The sequence below is a fragment of the Diadema antillarum genome, unplaced genomic scaffold (genome assembly GCF_040938485.1).
Source record: "Diadema antillarum isolate AM-2024a unplaced genomic scaffold, OU_Dant_1.0 scf00000110, whole genome shotgun sequence".
NCBI classification, from domain to species: Eukaryota; Metazoa; Echinodermata; class Echinoidea; order Diadematoida; family Diadematidae; genus Diadema; species Diadema antillarum.
In genome coordinates, this window is record NW_027270999.1 from 2,361,926 (window position 1) to 2,386,479 (window position 24,554).

At 38.2% G+C, this 24,554-nt stretch overlaps 1 protein-coding gene across 1 annotated transcript; it reads right to left on the minus strand.

Annotated features, from left to right (window-relative positions):
• Nucleotides 1–1,285: 1,285 nt before the first annotated feature.
• On the minus strand, nucleotides 1,286–19,801 carry LOC139719396 (EF-hand calcium-binding domain-containing protein 7-like). Its single transcript, XM_071630814.1, has 14 exons — nucleotides 19,767–19,801; nucleotides 15,082–15,296; nucleotides 13,216–13,281; nucleotides 11,597–11,742; nucleotides 11,157–11,243; nucleotides 10,345–10,431; nucleotides 8,097–8,379; nucleotides 7,506–7,612; nucleotides 6,768–6,925; nucleotides 5,463–5,635; nucleotides 4,317–4,435; nucleotides 3,506–3,715; nucleotides 2,877–2,984; nucleotides 1,286–1,686 (listed from the first exon to the last, which is right to left on the minus strand). Exons 2-14 carry the CDS (start codon nucleotides 15,254–15,256, stop codon nucleotides 1,609–1,611), a joined length of 1,797 nt encoding a protein of 598 aa, XP_071486915.1. The 5' UTR covers nucleotides 15,257–15,296; nucleotides 19,767–19,801; the 3' UTR covers nucleotides 1,286–1,608.
• Between the last annotated feature and the right edge of the window lie 4,753 nt (nucleotides 19,802–24,554).

Sequence of the window (24,554 nt, forward strand, 5' to 3'; positions counted from 1 at the left end):
ACCATTAACAACCCAGAAGAAAGGAATGCAAAATGACATTTCATACTTATCCCTGTATTGGTAGTAAACAGCACTGACATGTGACATACACCAGACACCCACATAATGTCTGAAAGGAATATTTGCTGCATAGGTTGAGGTAGAAATTGAAAGTCATGAATCCTGCGGGAATGATGGATAGGTGTGAGCAACTTGGTAACATATCACATGGCTGGATTAGTTGTACGACAGAAATATGTACACGAGTTATCGACTGGTATTTTGAGTTCATAGTGACAAAAAACTACCTTATTAGATGATTCCCTCAAAGCAAGAATGTTCCATTTTTTTTCTTCAGATTGACCCAGATACTACAAGCATTGTCTTTTCAGTGGGCCCTTCCATTTTGCGTACAGTATGTAGCTGTTCTCCTAGGTAATCTATGACAATGTTTTGTTATAACAATGATGTATTATAACGTACATGTATCACTATCATTGTGCACTCTGTTTCTTTCACAATGTGCAGCATACATTATTCTTTAGTCACCAAAAAAGTGTGAAATATATGTCATATTTTGTGGGGGGAAAAAAAGACAAGAAAGCTGCGTTGAATACAATAACATGAAAGGAGTCTATGAGAGAAAAATGATTGACTTGAAAACAATGGACAGAAAGTGTCAGAGTGAGTGAACATCAAGAAATCTTCCACCATGGGTACCCTGGGCAATCTGAAAATGGCTGCCATGAGTCTCTTCACTGATACAAATCAATTAGACTGAATACACTATGACAGGTGTAGAGTTTTCTTTCATCTTTACATATGATTTCACTTCCTCTGACTTGGTGAATGTGCTGGAATACTAAATCTTAGTCTTACTTTGAAAAGAAGCATCCAATATCATAATATTGTGTTCTACGAACATCATAAACACCAATATTTCATGCACAAGAGAGATCATGACCATATGGTCCATATAGGACTTCATGAAAAATGATCCCTGACATTCAAGTATCTTCCTTTCACTGCTCTCCTTTGTGAAACTTTGGAAATCAAAATGTTAACTTGCAGAAATCAGAATATTTAAATGTGTTCTGATCACCACGGAGATAAATCTGTAGGGTGTCTAGGGACTTCATAATTTGAATCTCATGTTCCACTTCACATCATTAAATTAAGACAGTACTTGCCAAATACTTAATGTGCTGAGTTCATCGTTTACACACAGTCATATAATAGCAGAACAGGGACATCAAAAGTGATAGAGTAAGAGTAGTTAGATCTAAAAGTAATTGAGATTTCTCTACAGTATAATTACAATACATCCCACATGCTGTGAATACTGACAGGGTTAGTCCTTCACACCTAGAACACACTGGCCTCTCTTGCTGTCAGTATGAATGGGGTCACCATGTCAGTCTGAACACAAGAGTGTCTTGTCAGGACCCCACTGTAAATCCAATGTAAAACTGGATTAAAACAGGGCTAGCATGACCCTTTCAAATTCTCAATACTGGGTAAGCATCAAAATGCAACCAAACACATACACAAAAGTAAACAAAAAATGTATATTCAAAGTTATAAACTAATGGAAATTTAATTTACTTTGCAAGATTCCTGTTAAAAAGGTCATGAGGTCCCAAGAGATTCCTGGCAGTTAATCGTCCACTCCTTGTCCTCATCTTCAGGAACCAAATGAAGACCAACCTGAGAATTAAACAGAAACAGGCAGGTCCCACATGAAGGCAGAGTTTTAAATATATATTCAATCCCTGCAACATTATTCAACCTGTCAAATTCTTGATTAAGTTTTGAATAAAAAAGATATCTAAGGTTGTAGATTTCTATCTTATATTGGACAAAGAAAATTTATATCTAAGATGCGATAGTATTATTAACAACTGTAATGCAAATGTATGCTTGTAATAAAACATGTTAGTAACACAAATTGGAATGTGAAATCAAATCTAAGAAAACAACATATCGTGAATAACATGTTGGGTAAGTGTGTACATGAGGATAATGATTACTTGTACTATCATAATTATTAACCATAATACTCATCATTATCACTGTTAGTATGATTGTTACTATACCCAATTATTAGTGACACTACTACTACTACTACTACTACTACTACTACTACTTCTACTACTACTACTACTACTACTACTACCACTACTACTACTCTTACTACTACCACTACTACTACTATTACCATCACTACCACCACTACTACTACTACTACTACCACTACCACTACTACTGCTCTTACTATTATTACTACCTCCGCCAAGGAAGGAGGTTATGTTTTCGTTACCATTGGTTTGTTTGTCCGTGTGCAAAATAACTCAAAAAGTTGTGAACGGATTTGGATGAAACTTGCAGGAAAGGTTGAGAATGACACAAGGAACAGATGAATAAATTTTAGTAGTGATCCAGCAATATTTGTGGATTTTATGAAGGATTTTCGATATTCTGGCAGGTAGGGTCAATGAACTTGGGAGTTCAAGCTGCATATTTTTGAGGATTTCATACGCGCACTAGAGTGCGTGTGGTGCGTGCTCTAGTTTCTGGTCCAGGGCGAGGCGTGCTGCGCGCTGGCATTGATGACGAAACAAAAGGTTTCTATATTGGGAAATCGGGCGAGTCTCAGCTTGTATACGTATGGGTAGAAATCACTAATCTCTGCGGAAGAACAAGATCATTAGTGGAAATTAGCTGCTTGGTGGAGGTCTGCGCTCTAAGAGTGCTTCTCTAGTTACTTCTGGTATGACGACTACTAATACGACTGCTTCTACTACTATTATCATTATTATTCTCTCAAACTCTACACAAGTTTCCAACTTCTTACATGAATTCCAAGGAACAGGACACACAGGAGGACAGAAACTTACCACAGCTGCTCCACTGTAACACTGGACAGTCTGACACATCTTAGTATCACTACTCAGACAATTCTTACTCTTGGAACAGTCCAGCTTGATTCCACACTTGTTGGATCCCTGGATAAAGAAAGTCAGGGCAAAGGAGAACCATAGATACATAATCTCTTCAAGTCAAAAAATGCCAACACTATGATCATATCCAAATAACTTGCCTCACCCAAACAAACACACACACACACGCACACACACACACACACACACACACACACAACGCTCCCTCATAGCACACATACAATATCCTAGAAATGTATGCATTCATTTCACTGTCACACATAGCCACTGTCATTTTTTTATGAGAAAACACAATTATGGCTTTGGGATGAGAATGATGTAACCTCAACATGCATGAGCAGTATTTCTAAAACACAACGAATGAGAGGTGGACATCTGGTTGTCTGGCCTTTTGACATTTTATCAAATCTTATGCATCCAATACAAGGTGAACCAATTTAGAAGCACATTATTGAGGACTTACTCTCACTCTTAGGCTAACTTGGTCTTTCACTGGAAAGTTAAAGGAGATCAGTTCATAGTCACTCTTCATTTTAATACTTTGAATGGACATAAGATGAACTCACCTTGTTCTCCACAATAAATGTGACCCTGCCATCACCCATGTATGTGTGTAGTCTAAGATCCCCTACACTCTTCACCCTAGTAAATCCTGCTGCATTCATCACAGACTGACAGATGATTTTTTGTAATGTGGGTCCACCACGCTGCAGCGGCTGGGCTCTAATCCGGCAGGGACAGTGCTGTGTGTAGATGTCTACTAGGAAAGGGCATGCCTATCCGGAAACATATAAACACACAGAAGAAAAATATAAATGACAAAATAATATTAGATAAATACACCGAGGCCAGAAAACAGGAGACCTACATACATACTGCGCACACAAACCGCTTTTTTTACAGGTAACAGAGGCTCCTACTTTGTAGGAAATATTTTTGACACCATACAGAGCTTGTAATACTTGAAATAAATGAAGAAAAGGAAATCAAGGGAACATTGACCATTTAATGTCAGAATGGTAGTTTATTTTTTCCCATAAATTCTTCAAAGTTCTAGTAGCTGTCTTTCCTCCAGTAACCATGACATCATAAGCAAAGAACCCTTGATGTCTTTTGTATCATTATTGTATGTATGATGTGGTTGATTTCAAATGTCTAGAAATAAGCACTTTTTTGTCACTATGCTCTTTATAATAAAAAAGTTGTGTTGCTTTCACAGTTCCACGGTCAAAGAAATTCACTTCATCCACACAAATTTCAAGCAGTTGTGTTTTAGTCTATTTGCATGAAAGGCAGAAATGTGATAAAGTCAATTCACCCCATACAGTTCCCAATGCCTTTATATGTTTTACAGGTTCCACACTATTTTACACCCACCTCATCAAGCACCAAATCCTCAGCAAATCCCATTGATGAGAGTGTGACCCAGAGGTCATCGACCTCTCCATTCTCTGTGAAACCATCTGTGGCTTCCATTTGATTGAGGTCCATGAACCCTGTTGGGAAAGATAAAAGAAAACTCTGCCTTTAACATGCTGTGCCATTGGCAGGTAGTGCAAAGCAGACATTAGTGCTGAATGGTCTTAAATGCAAGCATAATACATTCCACATTTCCCTTCAACCATTTACACTTACAGGTAGGTCTAGGTTATCCTCCTCCCCCTCCTTCCCCTTCTCCTACTCCTTTTTCTCCTGTATATGATGAGAACTTCATCTAAGTCTGCTGAAAGCTATACATGTACGAAATAATGATAATGTGACATGCACCGCCGAGTCATGTGTAACCCTAAAAAGGGGGGGGGGGGAATCTGCCCCCTCGACGTTTCACGCTATAATTCTGTAAACGCGAGAAGTCCTCGTCACGAGACTTCTTTACTTTCTTTGTTCAAGTCTGGCACAAGTTTAGAGACCAAATTTGCAACGTCCACGCATACTTTTACAAAGCAACACCCATTTTTGTAACTGCATGTCACCCCAAAATGGGCAAAATTTTAAAACCGGATTATTTTTACTACTAATCACTGTAATTGATTAATTTTTATGCTAATTATGGTTGAAAAGTGGTCATTCACAATTTCCAATAAAAAACAAAGGAAAAAAGTTAGAAAACAAGGAAATACACGAGAGATTCCAAAAATAATAAAATACATAGAAATTGAAATAACTTTTCGAAGTTTTTATGATGTACAATTGTTGAAAATGTTGAAACGGATACATTAACCAAAAAAGTAGACTCTCAATGCTTTTAATTAGGCTAAAATATGATCTTGGGCTTAATTTGCATAATTGAAAAATCTTAAGACACAATCTTGTAGATTTCGACGTTGGTGTCACACATGTCAAATTTCGTTGCGATTGCACCACTGACGGACCCCCCCCCCCCCCCCCGGTTTTAGCATAGCCAAAAAAGCCCTGCCTGATCAGGGTTTAAGACGTCTTTGATTGCAAGGACATTTCTTGAGACTTTATGAACAAGGTGTACAAGTAGAAGATAATTTGATGAAATCTTCCTCCTTCACACACCTTTCCTTGTGAGTTCTCCTTTCTTGAGTTCAAAATTCTCCTCCACGACTTCCCAAGCATCATCATCCACGGCCTCACCACTAGTACGCAGCTGGAAGAGGTTAAACTCATTTCTGCTGAGGAGGCCATTGCCATCTAAGTCCACCATTTCAAAGATGTCATTGAGAGTACTCCTGATGAGGAATGTAGGAAAAACCATGAGCAAAATAAAACTTTGAAAGGAATCTTTCAATTTTATTATTATGTAGTAACTTGCTTGTTGGTTGACTGTCACCATCATTTTGTTGCATCTTTATTGTACACCAGGTCAGGGCACACTGATTGTTCAGCCCCCCCCCCCCCCCCCCTCCTCTTCACTCATGCTGTTGCTATTTCACTTTTTTTCCCCCTATTCTTTATCCCTCTGTTGTTCCTTTACCTTGCTTGATGTTGCCTCCCTATTCATCCACATCCTTCACAGGTTGCCCCCCATGGTCCTTGGGATCATCACTCACCTACCTCAGCCTTTTGTTTGTCCACCTTTCTGATTTAATCCCCTTCCCTTTACCTGTTGGGCTCCTTGCCCTGCTTGACTTCAAACCCATCCCTTAAATTGTTTTCTTTGTTCTGTGTCCCTAGCCCTCCCTGGACTGTGCTTATTGGTGTAGTCCTTATATGTGATTGTTTTTCCTGCCTGTTCATTTTGCCTCTGACAAAAATTCTGCTAAGACCAAAAGCTCAGGCTTCTTTTAAATCCAAAGAACTGAAATTTTTAATGCAGGACACTTGGGAAACCAGATATTACACACAATTGTGGCCATGACGATTATCTGCTTTGAAGTCATTTTGTGCGTTGAAATTTACTTGATTTGTATGGATACTTATCCCTAATTGTGAAGGAGATAGAGTAATCATCATCAAGATAATAATTTTCAAGAGAATGTTACAAGTGTTACAAATCCTCATCATTACCAAGAAACCAGTTGTGGTAAGCATACATTGAAATGATTTTTTTTTTTTAAAGAGAGACATGAAGATATTTCCCTGTAAGTTCAAAGGAATTTGGAATGAATGAAGTCTAATTTGGCCACTGACATGATTCTTCTGTCTTGTGTTATGGTAGAATTATGTGGATTCATGATGATCAAAGGTGGTCTATTCCTGTAAGAATGACACTGTGAAAAGGAGCTGCAGTCACACACTGCATACATGCTGTTTATAAAGGCAATGAATTTCAACCCAATATCCAGACAGTCATACACACACCTTTGACACTCCCTCTGTAGTGTCTCCCTAGTGACCAATCTCAAAGCACACCATACTTACTTAAATTCCTTGGTCAGTGTGCACTCATCTTCACCCTTTGGTTCCACCAGCTTGACCTTTTCCTTGACTGACCTGGTTCTCACCTTGAGGTGACACCCTGTTGTCATGGGGATGAGTCGGTAATGGCCTGCCTGCAGCTCACATTGGATGCAGTACTTCTGTTTGTTTGCCAAATGAGAGAAGACTCTACAGTATAATTACCATTTTTGATGCAATAAGACCAGTTTAGTACTCTATTAGAATACATGCATTACATTAGTTTTTTACCTTTAAGGACAATAAGTCAAAAGACTCTGAGTGAACACGTCTGTATCTGCATGTTTACACAAAAAAGTGTTAACTCGTACTTTATGGAATTCCCTTTATTAGCGGGATCACCCTTTTATGCATAAGTCTCAAATGTGACAACTGTAGTTATGCCAAACTAATTCATGTTAACTATAACGTCATGACAAAGATTTTAGTAACTTTGATTTTTACACAAGCAAAAACTTTCAGCATAGTTTTCATTTCCTTACATTCAACTTTTGCCATGTAAAAGAGGCTAGTGCAAGCTCTATCGGGAAGCAAATTGGACAATGCAACTGCCAAGGTACTTTGAAGACAAGGAACAATGCAACTGAAATACATACTACACAGTGCGCCAAAAAGCAAACATAATCCATCTACGTAATTCACCACAGAGCAGATAAGTGAAAAGGTTTCAACAGTTTCCAATCAGAGTTACTCTTCACTGACCTCTTTGTTTTTGACATTTGTGAAGGCCACAAGTTCTCCTAGGAGTCCATTGTCTCCTTGTCTCATGATGAAGACATTGATGTCTGTTTTGGGTTCCTGCTTTGAAGCTAGATGGGAACAACACAGAAAAACAGGTGTATTCTCTTGTTCTCACCATTGTGCAAAATTGTAGCAAAGACTCAAACAATATACCAGACTGTGTACACTTATACAAATGCCTTTTCGAATTTGATAACTTAAATAGAAACTTGCCTTAAATTGACATCACTAGAAACAGGACAGAATTAATTTCTGTAGATGGTTCTTTACTGGAATACAACAATGAAGCATCAAAGTCTGTGTAGGATGAATAATTTTTTTTTCTTTTTGCCTCATATGCCAGACCTTTAAATGTTTCAAATTAGGAAACACCTGTTTTCATTTTTTCTAATATCTTCGTAGAATTTTGGCACAGATATGTATTACTGTGTAACATTCCTTTTCTTAATATATCAAACTCCACATGTGTACATTGTAATAGTGATTTCAATGTTTACAAGCCCTTGTTTTAACTCTTCTGAGATGAAAATGGAAAAAATTGAGATATCTCACCATTTATAACCCCCACCGTGATTGGTCTTACTGTTAACCACAATTTGGTTGTCACGGCAACATCAATGATGTACTGGTGGGCAATGAGTTTCTGCTCATCATCAAAGTGGAAGCAACCTTTACTATGGGAGTGATACCAGTCCTTGAGGTTGGTGGGCTCTCGCTGGGACGGCTGCTGCTTGCTGATTGGTGGGAAAGTCATGACCACGCCTATCTCTTCTTTCTTCTTTGCACTCTTAGAAGATGTGGAGGATGATGAGGAAGAAGGCTCCTTTCTTTTGTCACTTCCTTTATCTTTATCTGAAAGATTGATAACATAAACATGTGTATGAATAGTCCTGAATCATCTGTCTACTCAACAGTGTATGCTGTATTATGGCAGTCACAGGTATGCTATTGGTTTTGAATTTTACCAATACAGAAACTTTAAAGCCGTCGTAAAGTCACACGAGCATAAAAGCAGTGTTTATGTCTCCTACCAATGCAATCTCCTGTGTGCCTTAAATCATATCTGACAAGGTTGAAACATACAGACACTAGACTTATATACCAGTAACCAGTTGCAGCAAATGCATGATCAAGTTTCTGATTATGGTACAATGTACATTGTAATAGCAAATTCTCCAAACTTAAAGCTTTCTAATGACATGTAATAAATAGATTGCACTTTACTTCCAAATCATACCATAAAACAGACAAAAATGCTGGCAACCAGATCATCCAATTTGAAGAAAAAGGAACTTGAAGTTGAAAGTAACAAAGTAGGTAAGAGGATAGACTTAAAGAATCAACGATCAAGTGAAAATATAATGCATCAATTGAAAACGGTGACACAACATTTGCTCCTGCGACAACTGCTCGGGCCTTATTTTCTCCAAGAAATTTGGGTTAGGGTTGTGATAGCGTTTTGGGTTTGGTTTGATGTGAGGACTAGGATTAGGATTAGGGTTAAGGTAATGTTCGTGGGTAGAATTTATGTTTGGCTTAGCATACAGATGTGTCAAGGGAGCAATTATCGCAGGAGCAAATGTCACGGAACCAATGGCTAAATGTATACACTCAGGGACATGAAACCAATTACTTTAAAAAAACAAACAAACATAGAAGTATCATAGTTTGGATAAATTCATCACTGGAACAAACCTTTCATATTCATTTTCTTCTGCACATCTACAGAACTCACAATACATTCAAATTACAATGGTTATGAGTCTGCCAATAATGAGAATTCAAATGTACAAAGTGTATAGCCAACTTTATGTTTTTGTTACATCATTTCAGTGAACATGTATGTTGATTTTTATTTTTTTGTCTGTTCACCCCTTTTCTCTTTTCTCTGTCTCACACACACACACACACACTACATACACAGCTTGCTTCCAAAAGGTGCTAAATCCATTGAAAAATAATGGATTTAGTCCCTTTGAAAGCAAGCTCTTCATTTATTATTATATGGATGCACATAAAGGGAGAGTATAGACTGCACATAGAGAAAGTCGCTCTCCATAATCACACTGAAGGTAAGTTCCTGCATGAGTAGACACTGACAGTGCTTGAAATGACTTCCAGCACAATACAGCTTTAGCGCCTAGTCCATAAAAACAATGTTGTACAAATTTTTGGACTATATTCAATTAGCAAAATCTATACAGGATTGGTTAGAAAGAAAATGTTCTGGTAAAGAGATGAAATCCTTGTGATTACCACATTTCTCAGCATTCAGTTATCCTTTTTAGACATCAATGAGGTAAAACAGACGTGTTTCGACCAAAATATGTCCAAATAAAGCTGTTTGAGGTTTTGTTTAAGCAGTGAAAGTAACATGTAGAAGGTTTGTTACTTTTTATTTTTTTGCATTTTAGTGCTGTTCTGCTAAAGTGGTTGACTGTTATCTGGTTAGCACTATAACATGCTTGATAAGACCATGAAGTTTTGCATTTTAAAACATCATCAGACTTTGCCTTTGGGACAGTAAGGTAGTTATGAAAACTATCAAATTTTTGTGTTTGAGCAAAACTTCTGAAACTTTAATGGTGACAGGTCACATGAGCATTTCATTTGTGAATGACTAAAGTCTCCCTCTCTATCTCTCCCATCTAAACCTTTGATGGACAACTTTTATGATAGCCTGAGCACCATCACTATCACAGCAGTAAAACTTCCAAGTGTTTCTCCACTTCAGTCCATACACAGTGATGTAGCTGATACCTTTGGCACTTTTTGATGTAGCATCAGCAGTCCTCTGAGCCCTTCGCTGCCTCCTCTCCCTCCGCTCCAACCTCTTCAGACTGCTCTCCTGGCATTTACTGGTTGTTGACATCACCAGCTTGCAGAACTACAAGGGTTTGGAAATCCATGGGATGTTATCAAACTACATTGCAGAAGCAAGATGCAGAGGTACAGTGTGCTCAAGATTTAGAGGTACAGTGAGCTCATGATATATTGGTACAGTGTGCTCAAGATGTAGAGGTACAGTGTGGTCATGATATTTAGGTATACCTGTAGTGTGTTCAAGACGTACAATGTGCTCAAGATGTAGTGGTAGAATGTGCTCAAGATTTAGAGGTAGTGTGCTCATGATATATTGGTACAGTGTGCTCATGATATATTGGTACAGTGTGCTCAAGATTTAAAGGTACAGTGTGCTCATGATATATAGGCATAGTGTGCTCAAGACGTAGTGGTATGGTGTGCTCAAGTTATGAAAAAAACACACCAATGAATGCATTCCTGCTCTACTTGGTAACATGTGACAAGTGAGGAATTCACACATTTCTCTACCTTACACAATATACAGTCAACCTTGCTTACCTCGAATCAGTCGGCAATGAAGAAAACGGTTCAACTTAAAATGTACAATTCTGCATACATCGAGCTTAGAGCTTATACACAGCTGTGATTTTCTGTATAACAAAGACATATTATCCCTTGATTTTTCTGGTTTTGTTAAAAATCTTTGTCATTCTCAATTCCTGCCTGCAGGCTACAGACATGAATATCTTTACTTTGGATACCTCACAATCCACAACAACTGAAGTATAGAGGCCCGAGTACTCTCACCTCTTTGTAGTTGAGCTTTCTGTCTCCATCAATATCAGCTTCGGCTATCATGTCCTCCACTTCTTTTTCACTCATCTTATCTCCTCTCTGTTGGGTAACAAATGACAGTGGTATAAGGCAAATGATTATATGACAGTTACCCCTTACTTCAGCATTATTAGTTCCATATCACCCATAATTCACTAGAATTGAAAGCATTGGATATGAGTTGAGCAATGGATGGTAGAAAACAAAGGAAAGCATCGATGGCCTAGAACAGGTACAAATTCTTGGAGCCTACGATTGGTACACTAGTTTGAAATAATTTCAGACAGCTTTATCAAATTTGTTAGCTGATTTGTCATGACGTAGAAAAGGATCATTATACTACCAATCAATGTCAGGAAAACCCTCAAGAAGAAAAAAATGACTGAGAGACAACTTAAAGCAAAGGACCATACCTGAGTTAAGACTTTGCTGAGTTCTTTTTGCGTGATGTATCCATCCCCATTCACATCAATCTTCTGGAATGCATGAAGCAAATCATCCTCTGACGTAGGTTTCAGCTCTTTGACGATAGCTAGCACATCATTAAAAGTAAGTTTATCTGCAGTAAGGGGACAGATAAAGTATAATGCATACAAATTTCAGCGTGAACTTGTGGCATTAATTGAATTCAATCTTGTTTGGACTTTTTTCAGTAGTTTCAACATGATGACAAAACAGCAAAATGGTCTTTTATACAGTCATACTATCCCTTCACTATGCCTTATTTTGTCTTACAAGTTAGCCGACTTGTCGAGCAATTCAGTTTAACCACTAATCAAGGTACTGGCATTTTCCCTTCTCTTTAATGCTGTTTGTACCTTTCCTACTTTTTACTTGCTGCCACAAATCGTTTTGCCCTTTTCACACATCATACCTCTTCAAATGAATTTATGGAAGTTTCTATTCACAAAGTGACTCACTGTGATCAAATCTTGTCACAAATTGCACAACAAGGGACCCAGTAGGTATAGTGCTAACCTGTGTATGGCAAGTTCACCTTACACTCATTCTTGCAGACTTTTACTTAAGATGAACATAGGAAACTTGGGGGACTCTAGGGGGTCTGGTGTCCATTAATTTGTATATTCTATCAAACTGGCAATGATGCCTGCCAAGTCTGTAGAAAATTTGATCATGTGTTTTTCGAAAAGAAGATCAAAATGTGAAAACTGGCTCCAAACTTGGTCCTGGCCCCCAAGTGGTCCCCTATGTGGCAGCCATGGTACAAACACAAACACCTAATGACAATACCTGATAAATTCGATGAACCCGGATCCATGGTAACAAACTTAAAACTACAGTCATTGTGGCACCTACTAACTTCTATCATTTCTGGTTCTCATGAAGATCTCTAAAGACTCCTCAATTCATTGTGCCCATTGGTACAAACAGAGATCCTTTTACCCTCGGATGCTACTAGCTAAGTTTAGTGAAACTCTGTCATGGGGTTTTCAAGAAACTGAAAATGTAAAAAGTCTATGCATGACAAACAACAGATGCTGCACAATGGATGCAGGATGATGAATGATTGCAAAAGCTAACTTGAACTTTGGTTTGGGTGAGCTTAAAACTGTCACAAAAACAAACAAACTAACAACAGCACTGTTATAAGAAGCAAAGAAAGCAGTTGTATGCATTGATCAGTATTTTTTTCAGTCTTTCCACTATCCACTTAATATAATGATTACTTAGTGCTTAGAACTTGCAAATGGGCAATAAAATCTCCATACATAAGAATTTAGAAAAAAATTACAGTTATGACACTCTAATTCTATTCTTCTTAACAATATCACATTATAAAGTCATGACATCCTGCATGAGATTCAACGCAGAAAAGGACATTTTCACCTATACATGTGATAATCGACATCTGATAAGGAACAAACACAAAAAGCAAAGACCTGTGCATTTTTCATGGGTAAAGAAAAAAAAAACACACAATAAAAAGTACCACCCCCCCAAAAAAAAAAAAATTATAACAATAATAAATAAATAGAATAGAATAAAAATGAAACCAAAAAACAACACTCACTTGTGTCTTTGGTCCAGTACTTATCAATTGTCTGTTTGGAGGGATTTCTGCCTGCCTGCTGAAGAACTTTCATGAGATAAAATAAAATGAAGTAGAAATATACAGTCAGTACCTGGCATTGCTCAACCTCTCCATAATTTGTACACATCAAATTTTGCTGGTGATGTACAAAGGAAATATATTGTGTATCAGGGCAAGGTAGAATGTTAAAAAAAAAAAAAAAAATCCATATTATTTTTACCATGATGGATATACATGTGCTCATTAATGCGTACTACCATGTGGATATTTGATAGCGTAAGTTTGAAAAATTCCTCAATGTGCACTTAGTTTCATCAATGTATCATTATTGTGAAAGATTTGTTGTCATTTTAAATTAGTGCAGTATGAGGCTAACTCAATATGCCACATTCATGAATGTGCAGACCATACTACCATGACTTGTCTCAACAAGTATGAACAAGGAAAAGTAGAAATTACGCGGTGCGTAATATATGTCCCCGCCGGAAGTAGCATTTAGTAGCAAAATGTACAATATAGGTAAAAAGATGAAGGTCAAAGGTCAAAGAAGTCAAAGGTCAAAATTCTATGTAGAAGTTTTGAAGCCCTCACCTAGTGCCATCACATAAAGCAAACGGAATCGAAATCGGGTTAGAAATGGCGAAGGAGTAGCACTTTGTAGCCAATGTACAATATAGGTAAAAAAATCAAGGTCAAAGGTCAAAGAAGTCAAAGGTCAAAATTCTGTGTAGAAGTTTTGAAGCCCTCACCTAGTGCCATCACTTAAAGCAAACGGAATTGAAATCGGGTTACAAATGGCAAAGGAGTAGCATTTTGTAGCAAAATGTACAATATAGGTCAAAAATCAAGGTCAAAGGTCAAAGAAGTCAAAGGTCAAAATTCTGTGTAGAAGTTTTGAAGCCCTCACCTAGTGCCATCACATAAAGCAAACGGAATCAAAATCGGGTTAGAAATGGCGAAGGAGTAGCATTTTGTAGCCAATGTACAATATAGGTCAAAAATCAAGGTCAAAGGTCAAAGAAGTCAAAGGTCAAAATTCTGTGTAGAAGTTTTGAAGCCCTCACCTAGTGCCATCACTTAAAGCAAACGGAATTGAAATCGGGTTACAAATGGCGAAGGAGTAGCATTTTGTAGCAAAATGTACAATATAGGTCAAAAATCAAGCTCAAAGGTCAAAGAAGTCAAAGGTCAAAATTCTGTGTAGAAGTTTTGAAGCCCTCACCTAGTGCCATCATATAAAGCAAACGGAATCAAAATCGGGTTAGAAATGGCGAAGGAGTAGCATTTTGAAGCAAAATGTACAATATAGGTCAAAGGTCAAGGTCAAAGGTCACAATTGAAATTCTGTATAGAAGTTTCAAAGCTCCCATGTAGTGCTATCATATAAAGCAAACAGAATCAAAATCGGGTTAGAAATGGCGAAGGAGTACTTAGCATTTTGAACATTTTGATCACACACGGACGCACACACGGACGGACACACGGACACACGGACGGACACACACACGTACGGAGCCCGTTTCATAGTCCCCTGCTCGAACTCGTTCGGCGGGGACAATTAGACATAGATTGCAGGTAATCACAACAAACTGGTGTAACGTCAACATCAGCTTTTCTAGTCACTACAGGCATAGAGAACTGTGTCTTCTGACCTCATTCCAGTGTTAAGTGCTAGGGATGCCCTCTATACTTTACAAAGTCACTAAGATAATAATCAGTGCTCACAAGAAAGACAATAAAGGAAGAGCCATTAGTGATGATATGATGGCTGACTGAAAAGACCCTGCATGAGATGTAAATAGTGAGGTGACAGAGAGGTCAATGTAATCCTGTGTATTTTCCTACCTCTCTCAAGTCCATCTCTAGATGTGATGTCAGTAGCAGGGTCATTGAACACAGCCATGTAAGCTGCCCGACATTCTGCCTCTGTCTTGTCCTTCTCTGTCATAGATAATGCCCCATTTCGCTTTGCCTGTGATGCCTTACCACCTGCACCTCCTGAAGAAGGCTTCCCACTCATGCTGGACTCTTACTTAGTTCATTTGATGATTTACAATCTCCTAAGAGACAGACAGACAAAGAAAATATCTTGTAGAACAAGGGGAATGAATACAGAAGACATGATACGTGCATTAAGAAATAAATCTGAAGTATGAATTCTTGGATTTGGTATGAATTGTTTTATTTGTTTTCTTTTTTCTTTTAGAGGAAAAGTTAAATGCTTGACTAAACTATGAGGTAGACTATAATCCTCCCATATTTTTCAATCTTTTTTCTTTTTACGAAGTATGATCTCAAATTATAAAAATTAAAAAAATAAACAAGAGTCATTTCTGTGTCTACATTTTGAACTGAGATGCAGTAAGCCAACAGTGTGTAGAATCAAGAAACAGTTTCAAGGTGTTTGTTTTTTCTTTTTTGTCTAAAATTTTCTTCAAGCTGTATGGACAAACAATTCTAACAAATTCAAAAGCTCTACTGAATATCTCAAACAAGAATCTTAGTATGCGTGGAATTCGATGGCTTACAAATATATGACAAACCTCTTGTCATTGTAAGATTACAAAGTATTTCACATAGACTGCTAAAACATGTAGAAAATACAAGGCATATTGTAAACAAATATTGCATTTGGCTATAAATAAATTCATCGAATACATGTACTTCACAATTCAGTGTGCGATCAGTTTCCCAAGATTGTGCAGATACACAGCGTGTATGTACTTTAGGTGTTTCTGAAGGTAAATACAATGTACGTGAGCCTGGTAATTATTGAACCACACTTTAATAAAGGGATGGTACACAAAGTGTAGTTTTGGTGAGACGGGGCTTCAGGTTTCCAACTTTTTTTGTGAGATAATGAGAAACCTCATAATATGAGATATGAAAGAGCATTCAATTCTAAGAAAGAAGTCAAAGTTTATTAAATGAAAATTGGTTTTGAAATGTCTGAGACACATATATCCAAAAACAATGTGGTCCTAATGAAAGATGGGACCCACCTCCTATTTGGACCACTTTATTTTACATTGTTTTTTGCTATCTTAGCCATTTCCAAACTGGTATTCATCAAATAAATTTTGAATTCCTCTTAAGATTGGATGCTTTTTTATAATATGTCATAAGTGATTCTTAATTATCTCACAAAAAGTTAAAATCTGAATTTCACATCTCAACCATAACTACAGTTGTATACCATCCCTTTAAACCAGGTTTAACTCTCTAGTATTCTCACTGGTAATACGTCAATCATCTGTGAACCCTTAATCATTGTTATCAGAGATACATTGTACATGTACAATGTATGTAGGTGCCTACAATGTATGTTAGACTCACAATATCAAACTGTCACTTGACTATCATTACAGTGATTAACACTCTGCATAAGGTTGCTTGATATTCAATGAAAAAATCCACACAAAGATACAGTATTAAATTCATCAATACTCTGGTACTAGTACTGTAATGTTCATCAATACCGACATAAAATCTGTAGTTTAGTCTAGACTCTAGTAGTATGGTAGGTGTCCAACACATCGACACTGTACATTGAAACCGACATCCCTCTATTTATAGCATTGCGCGTAAAGAATGAATATTCACACATGAGACTATGTGCAGTGGTTTTGCATTCTCTATTTGGGATTTGAAGATGTTCAAATATTACTGAAAAACCCAATAATAAACAAGATCAACAGCAAAACAATGATGTTACCGTAGACTATAAATGCACATTGGAAAAGTATTACATGCATTTCACCTGTATTGTCAATAGAGACAGGGGTGTCGGGTTCAAAATTACAGCGCAACTGAGTGCATCAAAATAACACCCCACTCGTTCGAAGCAGTTATCTTGGAATGTCTGCCGCAAATGCCAAATCAAATTTTTAATGCGCGCCTGTGAATTCAGAGTATTTTCTTTTGGAATAAATGTGACTAAAATTTCAGGCAAATTGCGAGATATTTTAAATTTCTATTAATAGAATTTTAGCATTCAAAGGGTGCTGATGTATTGCCACTATTGGACACCAAACCATACTTAAAGGACAAGTCCCCCTTCATATACATAAGGATTGAGAGAATGCAGCAATATTAGTAGAACACATCAGTGAAAGTTTGAGGAAAATTGGACAATCCGTTCAAAAGTTACGAATATTTTAAGTATCAGCGCAGTCACTGCTGGAAGAGAAGACTACTACAGTGTATGATGTCACATGCGTACAACTATATAGGAAAATAAAAAGAGAATTTCACAAAACCGTACTTTTTGAATACAGTGCACATTTCTTCAACTTGCTACTGATGTATGTTAAGGGTAATATTATTCTCCCTGCCTTCTGAAAGAGAGAAGTCGAGTGTTCTTTTGTTATGCGAGAAAAATGGAAATGTGTTGAATTTTATTTATTCTTTCTTTATATCGTTGTACTCATGTGACATCACAAGCTGTAGTAGTCTTTTCATCCAGCCGTGACTGAGCAGAAACTTCAAAAATCCATAACTTTTTAACGGATTGTCCGATTTTGCTCAAACTCTCACTGATGTGTTGTACTCATACCCCTTTCAGGTAATCGCGGTTCAATTATCCGCATCCAAATAATGCGGATGGAGTAATCAAAATCGCGTTCATATATCCCATGAAGTGCGCACTACTTTTACGAGCGCCCGTTCATATAACAGTGCGAAAGACGGGAGTATTTGTCATGGTTACTGCGCACGCCTCTATAATGACGTAATGTTTCCGGTGATATATACTCACGTGTACAATGTATGCACAGCTCTCGCTAAAGCTCAGCAATCAGCGGTTGTGCGGGAAATCGAGTGACATTTGACCGAACTGTGGAATGTTAGTCCGCATAAGTCGTAAAACGCGTTCATGTACATTCTCAATCAACTCCTCATGCTGCAATAATGCGGATAATAGCAGCATCAAAATAATGCGGACTTTTTTACTCCTCTCCCGTTCATGTAATCAAAATTTTACGACTTAGTGCTCCTATTATCCGCATCCACGATTACCTGAAAGGGGTATAATACTGCTGCATTCGCTCAACCCACATGTCTACGAAGGTGAACTTGTCCTTTAAGTAGAGGCCGGGTCCTATGCTAGGATTGGTCTAGCACATCACTAACCCCGGCGCGGGGCGCTGTCCGTCGCTGGTGCGGTTAGCGCATCACTTGTCCTGCAATGCAAGTTTTGCCCTCTAAACTTAAATCCTAGGCAGAGGCTAGGCTGAAAATGGATCGATGCCCATGGAAATAGTCTTCTCCTTCTTCCTCTTCCTGTATTCTTATACAGGTATGGTACCGTATTACCCGATAGCGTAGTAATTCCGGACACGCACATTTTTGCGTCCTGATGACATTCAGTACGCGCGAGACTTCGTAGATTAGCCTCACAAAACGCTGTGTGGGCCGAAATCGCAAGAAACAAGACACAAAAATGTAAAAACGTGAAGAAATTCACATTTTACTTCAGATTTATAGTTGAGTGACCCGCACCTCATCACATCATAGTGACATTTCGTCACTGAAATTCTATGAAATCCCACTCACATACAGGAAAAATTCTGAAGATTGGACAATAGAACCACAAGTTCACTGATCGATACCGAAAATTTGCAGCTATCGTCCTCAAACGCAAAATGATGCGGAAAGACAAAGCACGTAAAATTTGATTGTCGATTTTTCATAAGGTTTTACCACGTGAACTGTTTGAAATGTTCAAGATTGACATTGTACCGTTACGTAAAATACAAAATTTGAGCCTCATTTGCCAATTGTTTTCTTTGCCGTTCGCTTGGTGAGAATGTGTACAGTGATTTGTGGGATGAATTGTGATTCTGGTGCAAGGACAAGGTGCGAAAGACGTTGATTATTCCATTGTGAATATCGTGTCCGGAATTATAATGCGATTTTACACCGCACAAAAAGACAACTTTTTGGACAGAGGTAGACACCATCTATAGGGTCTATTTGAAGTCTATTTTCCAAAAATCGGAGTAAATAATTTTCATAATTTTGCCGCAGTTGTAATTTTCAAGACTTTGTGAATAATTCGTGCCTCTGGGTACGGAATTCTGAGCCACGAAAAAAAAAAGCGTCCGGTGATACGATCAACTCTCCTAAAACCTCGTGTGAGAGAACGGACTACGGTATAGACTCTATACTCTCACACTTCATTTGTATGTGTTTGTCTTTATGCCTTCTGACTGTTTCAAATTCTAATCTTACGGACAGTGCATTTACTAAGCTAAGCGGTCACTAATGTCTGTATGTTATGTAACGTTTGCACTGTATGTAGTTGAAGAGGTACACACAGCATACACAAATGTTATAGAATGGGACTGAAGTATAGATTCTGCGTTGTTCCTCATCGATATACAGGCACACCACTGGCAACTCAACTTTAGTGCGATGCACACATCGTTAACACGTCATTTATGATAAGTTTGCCTTTTAAATAAGGCCTTTAAATAAAGGTAAATACAGACGTTTAGCAACAACCGTGAATGGAACTACGTCATACTCACACATTTATAGAAATCTAAGACTTTGTTAGATGAAGATGTCCGTGAAGATGTCACCTGGTAACTCCGACGCTAAAACCCCTTGTTGTTGTTGTTTTTTCTTTATTCACTCAGCTCGCTACTCGATACGCTTTACAATGTATATCGAAATTCTCGACCAGCTCGCTCGCTTGATGTTGGACCACGGAATTTTATAACATCGATGGGCCATCGATGGAGGGGGGGGGGGGGGGGGGGGGAGGAAGGCAAACATATCCTCCCGATAATTTCAGAGATTGAAGATTTTCTTGCTTTTTGATAAATTACTGTCCAAATATTTCACCTGAACCTTGCACCAGATTGCCGAATTTCAATTCTGATAACGCAAAATCTCTCTCGCAAAATCTCTCTCGCGATATGAGAGAGGGCCGGGGCCTCGACGGTGGGGGAGAGGTACGCCCTCCTACACCCTCACCAGTTGGGTCATTTTTCCCATGGACTTAGTAGGCCCTACACTTTTACACTGACAGATTTCTGAATGTTTCGTCAAAAGTGTGCACCAGATCTGTCACTTCACTTTAAAAAAAAAAAGAAGAAGAAATGAAATAAAAATTAAAATAAAAGTTTCGTCGGGTGGGAGGGGATAAAAATTATATGTCTCGATCCTTTCAATTTTCCCTGCTTTGGTTAATTTCCCTCCATAAATTTAGTACACTTTTAGGATTGACAGTTTCTAAAATTCGTCAATTAAAAGTGTGTTTACAAAATAATCTCATTTCAATTCTACAATTGCAAAAGCTCTCGCGCATGCAGGGGACAAGGGGGGGGGGGGGCAAACATGTCATCCCCCCCCCCATCACTGCCCATAATTCCCGAAATGCATTGTGCAACAATACATCGTTGAATTTCAATTCTGAAAATGCAAAATCCCTCTCGCGTGGGAGGAGGATACCCCTCTCACGACCTCCCCGTCGGTCCCCTTCCATACACTTAAAAGCCTATAAACTTGGGGGATTGACAATGTTATTTTACGAATATTCCACAAAAGTGGGCATCAGATCGCTCTATTCTAATTCTGAAATGCAAAAGTTCCGTCGTGTGGAGGGGACCAAGCGAATTTTGTACTCTGTTTTTACACACCGGAACACTTCAGGGCTCGGCCGTCTTATAAAGACTTGTGATTGATTCAAATCAATCGCAACTTTGAGATTGAATGCAAATCCATCTTATAAAAAAAGTTAAGATTGAAATTAAGATGGAGAACTGCAATCAATCAATCACAGGCTGCGATTGATTGCAGCTTTCAAGAGATTTGTGATTGATTGATATCTATCACAACGTAAGTTGAATTATAAGACAGGGCCCAGGTTGTTTGTTTGTTTGTTTGTTGTTGTTTTTTGAGGGGGGGGGCAAACATTTTATTGGGGGAGGGGGCCGCTTCGAGCGCTCTTGCCTTAAAGGGGGGCATCAGCTCTCCCACCCCCATGGAACTTCCATGTATCACTTACATTTATGTACTCCTACTGATGTTGCACACGCGGAACAAGAGCTGAGATACGGCGATTTAGTCATTCAATATATCTGTGAAATTTTATTTTTCTTACTTTTTGATAGAAAAAATCCAAAAATGTCACAAAAAGCGTACACAAGATCTCTGAATTTCGAGTCTTGAAATGCATAATCTTCCCCATGTGGGAGGAGGGATACACCCTCCCCCCTCTCGGTGGTTCCGCTCCCTTGCACAGATATTCCAACGCAAAGTTTTGCACCCTCTCGTGAAAACGGATCGACGCCGCTGCTGATTTATGTTTCAAAGCCATTTGAAAACTTTGTATCAAAGTCATTCGCCTTATGTATCAAAGCCATTTGAAAACGTTGAGTGTTAATAGGCGGTATTGTTGCTACAATGATTTTTAGCAATCCAGCAGCATCAATCTAACTATATCTCATAACACATATTTCCGCCATTTACCTCAGTATATATACACAGGCAGCAGCAGCTGATACCACACTTTGCATTCCAATCCAGAGAAGTATACCTCGAGCAAAGTAAATGATATCATTCTGAATTATACTTAAGATTGTAATAACATATTTGCAAAGATTGACAAGTTTTTGTTATCCGATTATTATTATTATCATTATTATCATTATTATTATTATTATTATTATTATTATTATTATTATTGTTATTATTATTATTATCATCATCATCATCATAATCATCATCATCATCATTAAATTATTGTAATTACCGTAAAAACTCTATTAGTGCGGGATTGGTATGGGATCGTTATCGCCCAGCGCTTAACTTTGGCCGCCATGGTCGCAGCTGATGCATAAAATACAACTCGGGGGGAAAACTAAAGCTATCAGTGGCGGATCCAGAGGGGGGGCGCAACCGGCGCACGCCCCCCTTTATTTTTCGTTAAAAACAAAAGAAATAACAATACAAAATGAAATGAAAGCCGGAAGTGGCACTAGAAATAATTAGTCACGCCCCCCCCCCCCCCACCCCCCTTTACAGAATTCCTGGATCCGCCCCTGGCTATGGTACAACGTATACACAATCTGTTGAACCTGTTATTGAAACATATACTTTTCCCCTCTCATTAATAGGCCTACTATTCCATCTCTCTTTAGTCTTATAACCATGTCTTGACCATGACAATGCACAAAAGTCAATGCCAAAGTGATCATGATTTGTCTGGATAAGCGGAGAAGAACATTCATAATATCTGTATTTCTGTTATCTTAGTCCACTGTATCACATTAGCATCTGATAGTCAGCCTCATGATCCTATAGGGACCCCGGGTTCGAACCCTAGTCTGGTCTGAGCAATGTTTTGTGTTAACATACCGTCCCCTCTAGCAAGAGGCAAATCACTCTGTCCCTCGGATAGGACATGAAATGGAGGTCCCGTGTATGAGAGACTCACAACTCATGCATGTAAAAGATTCCGCTTCATTCATTCATCGCAAAGAGCAGTACGTGTGTTTAACCCGGCGAAGTGGTCCCACCTCACATCCAACTGGACCCCATGGAAGACCAACTTCGACCATGTCGAGTGACTGAATACGGGCTATCCAGCCATTTCTTTCTCAGATGGAAATGAACAAACAAAAAACAAAACAAAACAAAACAAAACAAAACAAAACAAAACAAAACAAAACAAAACAAAACAAAACAAAACAAAAACAAGACTGTAGTGAATAACATCAATGGCCAAAGATTACAGCTGGGCGATCTATTACGACCTATTCATCCATCATCCATCGGCGATCAAACCATTGTGTATACGTATCTATTCGTCTATTTGTCTATATCTATACTTATCGATCTATCTGTTTATCTATCTATCTACCTACCCATCCGCCAATGTACATTGCTTTTCCCCAGAATCCTTGACACGCACATCCAAATTTGAATGTGGCGATGTGTCAATATTACGCATCGTCTTTGGGAGTAACATATTCTTTATCAAGATAGTATAGTCAAAAAATTCATAAAATTGCCATGCCCTGCTTACTTAGTTCTCCTTCTTGTAGCACTTCATAATGTGTTATCATGTGTCATTATCGGCAAGTTACTCCTAACTCTGTCACATGTATGTTATGAATAGCGTCAGTCTCCTTCATTGTGTGGTTAACGCTCTGTAGGTTGATGAATACAACCCTTATACTTATACTAGAATTTATATTGATGCAGTTTATCGTATTCACGTAATAGATTAAATTATTATCTATCATTATCACAGTAATGATAAATTAAAGAGTTGTTGTTGTAATATACAAAGCTCAATACGGTACTCACCATTATCACTATGTACAGTCAAACAGTATGCTATCGATGATTATTGTTGATGCAGTCACAATTGAGTATATGAATATAAGAACGACCCAAGTCCAATTTTTGGCCAAATTCAGTTTGACATGGGAAATTGTAGCTTATGCATGCAACTGGACTCATCTTGTGTGTAAACGATAAATCCTAATTACCCCCGGAAGTGCCTAAAATGAATGAGTTAAATCTTATATTAATGTAAGAATGAAGGGACTTGGGTCATTCTTACATTCATATAATAGCGCCCTCTCTCATCCTTCTCCCATCTCTATAGCAGAATATCATGTAACGAATCAAAGAACGACCCAAGTCCATATGAATCAAAGAACGACCCAAGTCCACCACACAAAATGGCCTCTCCACAATTAATGTAAATGTTAATTGTCATAATAATATATGTTCTAATTTGTATATACAATGTTGCCTTCCCATCACAGTTAAATATGATATTATTGGACAAATAAAAAAGATATGAAGTTTTTTTTAGTTTACTCGAAATGATCTTCCATGGACTTGGGTCGTTCTTATATTCATATACTCAATTTATAGCGTTGAAACGCATTGCTAGTGTTCTCAACATCCGCTCCCTGCTTTTACGACATAGACGTGACTCTTCTAGAGCTGATTTGGATGAAGACGCTATCAGCCATTTTGATTCTGGTTTGTTCCCCAAAACGGGGATAGCCGGATTTATCTCAGTCTCACAGCAACTGCTATTTCGCCTTACGTTACCTGTCGCCACTTCGGCTCGCCCAACTTGGAGCGTCCTGTTTTCTCAAACCCTCCCAATCTCCTCCTCCGTCTGTTTCATTCGAGTCTTCTTCGGTCACTCCCGCTTTCGTGTCCCATTCACTTTAAACTTTCTTCAGGACATCATCCTCATCCTTCCTCAACACAACCATGCCCACACCACCGCATTCCATTCGCCATTCTTGCCAGCTGTTCCACAGATTTATTCAACCCAAACA

Excerpts from the sequence above, each read along its gene's own strand:
- LOC139719396 (XM_071630814.1), bottom strand. The coding sequence starts at position 15,256 with ATGAGTGGGAAGCCTTCTTCAGGAGGTGCAGGTGGTAAGGCATCACAG. Across the intron at positions 11,743-13,215 it reads GTACTGGACCAAAGACACAA|ATAAACTTACTTTTAATGAT; the intron begins GTGAGTGTTGTT and ends CCCTTACTGCAG. Across the intron at positions 6,926-7,505 it reads CAAATGTCAAAAACAAAGAG|AAGTACTGCATCCAATGTGA; the intron begins GTCAGTGAAGAG and ends GCAAACAAACAG.